The 6,844-nt window shown below is 45.5% G+C and overlaps 1 protein-coding gene across 1 annotated transcript; it reads right to left on the bottom strand.

Annotated features, from left to right (window-relative positions):
* Positions 1 to 558: 558 nt before the first annotated feature.
* On the bottom strand, positions 559 to 6,306 carry LOC123156475 (uncharacterized). Its single transcript, XM_044574602.1, has 5 exons — positions 5,760 to 6,306; positions 2,603 to 4,565; positions 2,279 to 2,339; positions 1,976 to 2,199; positions 559 to 1,023 (listed from the first exon to the last, which is right to left on the bottom strand). Exons 1-5 carry the CDS (start codon positions 5,908 to 5,910, stop codon positions 936 to 938), a joined length of 2,487 nt encoding a protein of 828 aa, XP_044430537.1. The 5' UTR covers positions 5,911 to 6,306; the 3' UTR covers positions 559 to 935.
* Positions 6,307 to 6,844: the final 538 nt, after the last annotated feature.

Below are 6,844 nucleotides of genomic sequence, written 5' to 3'. Positions count from 1 at the left end.
CCAAACACCATGCTTTTTCCTGCATCAGGGAGGGCGTCCGCGCATGGGCCTGATGGTTCAGGTCCTAGGTAGGATATCTATCTATCTACCTCTCCAGACTTCAGGTAGGCAAGGTAGGACACCAAGCTTTCTGAAAGTGTGTCACCATAATGTTGCTATCTCCATTTCATAATGATGTGTTTTTTGTTTTGCATGAAGGCGTGGGACCAAAATATCCTGAAATTAACAGAACTTGGGTTCATGTGCACGCCCCTGGTCTCTTGATTGGCATACATACTTCCTCCCGTCATTTTTGTCTGCGTATAAGTTTTGTCTAGAGTCAAAGCATCTCTACTTTGATCAAACTTATAGAAAAAATTATCAACATTTACAATGCCAAATCAATATTGTTAGATTCATCATGAAATGTACTTTCATGAAAAATATATTCAGTTTAGCAAATGTTAATACTTTTTAATATATATTTGGTCAAACTTTGCAAAGTTTGACTTGATGCAAATCTAATACTCGGAGTAAAAAGGACAGGAGGAAGTATAAGCAGTGATGACACTAATCCTGTAAAACAAAATGCTAGAAGTCAGTGCAGTCTCCTTCCCCTCATTTTCACGAGGGTGATGCGGCCGACTCACACTGGAAAGGTAGTAAATCTTTAGGTAGGTAAGGTTGGTGTGTCAAGAAAATGTAACAAGCAAACAAACAAAACAACCCAACTTCTCACTCAAAACGTCTAGCTAGGTAGTAGAAAAATTACAAGCACGCCTCTATAGGAGGCCTCGGATAAACAATCCAACAAGCACAAGAACTCGGAGGCCACATCCACATAGGCTGAAGTTGAAAACAAATTCTGGAAATCAGATCTGCCAGACTGCCACAATTGATCTTCAAATCTCCATGTTCTTGGATGCAGCTACACCACAGGTTCTTCATCCCCGAGCTTACCCGTGGGTTATGATTGTACCGTGCTGGCCCGTCACGATAACTTTGGGGACACGCATACCGAATCCGCGCCTCAATTTCTCGACGCTGCAATTATATATATATATATATATATATATATATATATATATATATATAAAGGAAATGTTAGAAGAGTGATATACACTACAACTGGCAGAGGCTATTCGCCGAAAGATACAGGCGTGGTCCACGGCAGAGAAACCGCACCAACTGAACAAACACCCTAACTGTTCCCGAACATGGGAGTTGTTTCCGCATTGACCACGACACATGCTAGTTTGAGAATTCCTTGAAAACCATGTCTTCCCAAGAGCAATCTAAATTTCAATATACTGCCTAGTCGGGATCACCCAATGGTGATATGAGCAATCATAACTTCATAACTAACACTATTTCAGTCACATGGGTAGTCAATCAATGCAGCTCGTGAGAACAGGCTGTCTGAAAGTTATGTTTGTGCATGGCTTTGGGTCTGCCTCAAGGCACTTGTAAAGATCAGGCTCTGCTGACCACACCTGGCACTTCATGGATCTGAGACCAACGATGTCGCGTTTCTAAACGCTGCTACTGGTTTAGCACCGAGCACTATATTAAGAAGCAAAAACATATCATCACTAAGTATTATGACCTGCAATTCTAGCGTGACTTCAGCAGCTCAAGAAGCTCTACATATTTATCCGTCTTATGGCAAACAATACTAAGCACGGTGCACTATGCACTAACGTATTTGCTTTAAGCTTAGGAACTCATAATATATGATTGCTTAGCAATAGATTTCATTTGACCTTATATTTTCTTCACCAAAAACAAATTATCCTCAGTTATAGTTATAGCAGTACAGGAAAGGGTGTCACAGCAAGATTATAGGAGTATTGCACTAACTGCACTTGTAGGAAAACTTATTCAAACAGGGAACTTCTTTAACAAAAAAAAATTAGAGACGAACTTGAGCCACTAAGCAAAATAATCTCAGGTACTTTGCATTAATAGAATTTAAGATGATTAACAAGATACTTACGTTGGTGCAAGCTTGCCAAGGCCATAAAGCTCTTCGCCAGATGCTTCATCCGTAACTTTCCCAGAATTTTCAACTATGTAAGATCTTTCAGGGGAATCAGAGAGTCCTCGAGATACAAGTAAATCCAAATCCTTCTGGTGGAGTTCTCTTCCGTTAATATATATGCCAGTGTTTCCACCACCACAATTCTTGGGCATAGGGTAATTAAACTCTGGAATATAAGGCTGCAAGAGAAAAATCTACTTAGAAATGTAATCAGCGCTATGCAGAATACTGAATTGCACAAAATCCACAAGCTCTTACGGGTATCATGCCAAGGCAGGGCTGACCGACAACACCCCAGAACCCAGCACGGTAGTCATACCTAAGTAAGAGAATATTAGACACATTTGAGTAGTTCATATAAGGATGACTTCTAAGTACATAGGGCATATTAATTCAAATTAACTAAAGTACTCTCTCCGTAAACTAATATAAGAACGTTTAGATTACTAAAATAGTGATCTAAATGCTCTTATATTAGTTTACGGAGGAAGTATTTATTTTCTAGGTTAGTGAAGCTTAACTGCCTGAAATGTAAAATCCATGAAGCTAAACCAAAAACAGAATATGCCTTGAGGAATTTACCAGTAATCACCAGGATATATTGGCCCAGCTAGCTTCTCAGCCTTCCTGACCGCACGGTCTGGGATAGGGAAACCATTTACAAAAACCCTTGCTCTTCCATTGCGTGTTCCATTGTTCATTTTGAAGCTCTTTTTTATAAGATTGGTGAAAAATGAATCACCCACCTTTGTCGCCCTAGTGTGGCCAGGATCTTGTGGTACATTTAATATATCTTGTGTGTAATCAGGATCATCAAACTCGTTATCTGTCGAGTGCGTCTCGTCTGCTACACATACATCTTTGATTGAGTTCTGCTTGCAAGTTTCAGTTAACAGTACAACCTTTTCATGTTCAGAACGGGTACTTCTGCTTCCTATTCCAGAACCTTCAGATGGTGAGAATCCACAGTTATCACGACGTGGTAAACTCGGTGTGCGGGAAATCACATTGTCTTCAGCAGGAAGATCCCTGGATTGAGGACTATCCTCAGAATTAGTCCCCAGAGGGGTACGTTTGCTGTCTGTTTCGCTTGAATTTGAGTGTTTATCCTTTTCCTGAGATTGCTGGCTTGCTACAGAAAAAGCATATGGTGGAAGCAACCTATCATCAGCAGTAGCACGCAAGTTGTCTGCCATGTTATCACCAATGCCATTTTGCGGTGCAGGAGATAAATGTGCATTTGGCGCAAGTTCTGATACATCAAGCCTGGTTCCATCAAGCTTGATTACAATTGTGTGTGAGCATGATCCACACCGCAATTTATACTCCTTTCCCAACAAGGAGCGTTTGTTTGGTAGCTGCAGTACTTCATAGCAGTTGTAACATATGGTGAAAGGAGCACCACCGGCAATTGGCTCACAAGTTTGTGCAGGCTTCTTGCTTACGTTGGCCCTCAGGTTATGCTGCTGCAAGGAAGGATTGGCACCTCTTGAATTGTACCTTTGCTGACCAAGCAAGGGACCATCCACAGGATAGGCCCCGTAACTGTTCACAAGATACGGTGCCCTCTGGTCACTGAAACCCAGGGGGGTTCCCTGTACAGGCAAGAACTCCCGGTGGTAGCAATGTGAGCAAGAACAGGCAGCCTGGTGGTAGAATCCTTCGTGGTGGCAAGAGAGGAGAGGGTCAGGATCATGTTGTCCAAAGAAATAGTTATCGAAATTTCTCCATGGGTAAGGGCCAGCAGGATAGCTAGAGGTTCTTGCATGTGGAATAGGCTCCACATATCCATGAAGGTTTTGCTGTGCAGGCAATGGACCATAGACATGTGGAACGCTAGGATTCCGCATATTCATGGATGAAGAGTGATGAGTACCCTTCCGATGCAATTGAGATGGATCATGCCTAAATTGACTTGACCGTTCATGAATATTATTGTATGAACTTGAGGCATCTGCTGCTCTATTGACTGTAGCACTTGTATCCGGCCCATTCACCTCACACGATTGCTGCACCTGGTCTCTCAACTCATCAAGCATCCTCAACAGCTCGGCCCGATCTTTCTCAAGATCCCTGACTCTGCTTGGACCGTCCAAGTCTGTATCATTGGCATGCTCCCGGTTGGAATATGTGTTCCTCGACTTCAAATGGTGGTCAGCAGGGCCTTCTCCTCGACATGCATTGGGTGGAACACTGTCTATTGGTGACCTTGACCTTATGTCAGATACACCTCTTGCTCTTACAGGATGTGCAGTCTCTCCATTTTCCACATTACGAAAGCGCATGTACTTGGCCTCCCTGACATCATCTCTCGTGTTAGCTTTGACACTGGAGGTGCTTGTCTCTCTTGCAATCCGACTATTATCACGGCTGTAAACTGATCTACTGTGCAAAGGTGGCATTCTGTTGGGTACTGATTTATATTCAATGCTAGCTCCAGCCATTGTTGCTTCAGATGTCTCTGGCACAGTCTCCAGTACTTCCAGGTATTTCATATTTCCATTATCAGAGGTATCCAAAGCTTGAGCCGAGTTTTTCCTCTTCGCTGCAAAATTTCAGGAGAGTAATGGTGTCATTTCCAGATTCATACTACCACTCCATGGTAGAGATTAATTGGGCGTATCATTAATAAAGAACACCAAGTCATACTATGACAGCCAATTAATAAAGAACAAAGATCTCAGAAGGATGTGCAAAACACAACTACATCTCCTAGACTGGCACCAATGACATCGCCTTCGCCTCCTATTGGCCCCCAGAGTAACCTAAGCAAAGCACAACCGAAGACTAAAATGCAAGTAGATCCTAAACTAATAGCCAGCAGGCTGCAGACAGAGTATACGTTGGATATAAAATTATAATTATTGTCATCGTCAATTAATTTAATACATATGCGGGTCAAAATCAACGTATCTTCTTCCCCTTAACCCTAATATGATACTGCAAATTACACCCAAGGGAAAAACCAAGGCTTCCTACACCGGCCACAGTCATTTTTCGGCAAGAAGTGGTCATAAGTAGAGATTTCAGCTTTAGTCGTTTTACACGAGATTGTTTTTTTCCATGCTTTGCCTTGCAAAAAACAGCAAGCAAGCAAAATGAGACCTGGTCCTCCAAATCAAAACATGAGGGTCGTGGGCTCGTGGCATCCTTTCTAAGAAAGAAGGTGCACAAGTTTCAGGAAATTACATATGAACTCAGACATTTGAAGGCTAAATTCCAAAAAGTAACATAAAGGGGTAGGGTAAATTAGCCTGAAATGAAAATGAACCTTCCCTTTAAAATTCAAAACTAACCCTATATATAGGGGTAAAAATTTCAGCGATGGCAAAAAAATGGAAGACGGATGTGTCCCCACACAAAAAGGCAAAAGCCCTTCCCAAATTTGCCGCGGAAGGTGAGGACTGGTTCAAGAATCAAACTATTCCTCGCAGCAGTCGTCAGTGTCACCACCAAGGCAAAATGACAAAAATGCATGGATTGACTGGTTATTGTTTCCGTGGAGTGCTAATTAATCAATTCCCCACTCCACCCTGTCTGAAGGCAGTGGAAGAAAAGAAAGAGGAATATCCAAGGCCAATCAGGAGCAATCGACGAGCAAACAGAGGGAAACAACAGCCTGGAAATCCGACATTTCCGTCGTGCCTTGGCCCGTGACAAACGAAGACCGCGCCGCGAGGCAGTAAATGGAGTAGCGAGGTGAAGAAGGGGGGAAGGGAAGAGGAGGAGAGGTGCGCACCTTGGAGGGTGGCGCCGCACCCGCCGCAAACGTAGACGGAGTAGGCGGGCAGCTCCGGCAGGAACTTGTCGCACTTGGGGCAGCGCACCACCCTTATCCTTGCCGCTGCCGCCGCCGCAGCCCCCGCCTCGTCCCCTTCCATTCCTGACATCCCTCGTCGTCCGAGAAACGGGTCCTTCCTCCACCCCTTTGCCTCCTCCTCGGTCTCCCGGTCACAGGCGCCGCCGCATTAACGACGAGACCGAGAGTCGCCCGACAGACACCAAGGAGCACCGGACTTGTGCTGGCGCACAGACAGACAAACAGACAAACACCGCGAGAGCAGAGCGAAGAACCCCCTCCGGTAACCCCGGCCGCCGCGCCCCGGGCAGCAGACGGAGCAGGAGAAGCAGCCGGCTGATCCGGGGAACGGAGGAAGGCTTCGGGCGGGGAACGGTAGAGGAGAAAGGGCGGGCGGGCTGGTTGAGGTGGTCGGGAGGAAAAATGGAAGTGCGGAGAGGGAGGGAGGTGGAGGTGGAGGGGGGTCGGGTGGTTGCTCAAATTAAATTGTGATCCGTCACGAGTCGGCTCTTTTCTTTCCCTCTGTCTGACTCCAACGCTTCGGCTCTGGCTGGCTGCGCTGGCTCGGCCCAGCTGGGGCCTGACTTTCGCACTCTCCGACGCGGCGCAGAGCACAGTGGTGTGCTGCTGCTGGTGGTGGCCAGGAATTTATGCCACTATAGAGCAGCGAGATCGACGCCGCGTGTGCCTGTTTTGACTATTTTCTCCGTAAGAAAGAAATGTGCCCGAGAAAGGGTGAGCCGCTCAACCACACGCCACTGGAAAATATGCTTAGAGCAATTTCAATGGGGCGACCCAAGCAGACGGCGCATTTGTCCGCTTTTTGTCCGTTTGGGTCGGCCGTCCGTCCGCCGTCTGTTCAGTTTTGTATTTTGGTCGGCAATGCGCCCAACGCGCCGATCCATTTCATGTTCGCATTTAACTTTTAAATAAAAAAGGCCCGCGGTCGATCATGCCAGCGTTCATGTCTCATGCCGGCACCATGCCAGCGCCGGCATACAATACCGGCCTTAGAAAGCACCACA

The sequence above is a fragment of the Triticum aestivum genome, chromosome 7B, assembly GCF_018294505.1.
Source record: "Triticum aestivum cultivar Chinese Spring chromosome 7B, IWGSC CS RefSeq v2.1, whole genome shotgun sequence".
In the NCBI taxonomy this organism is placed as follows: domain Eukaryota; kingdom Viridiplantae; phylum Streptophyta; class Magnoliopsida; order Poales; family Poaceae; genus Triticum; species Triticum aestivum.
The sequence above is the reverse complement of the archived record's forward strand: the minus strand, read 5'-3'. Positions and strand labels throughout refer to the sequence as shown.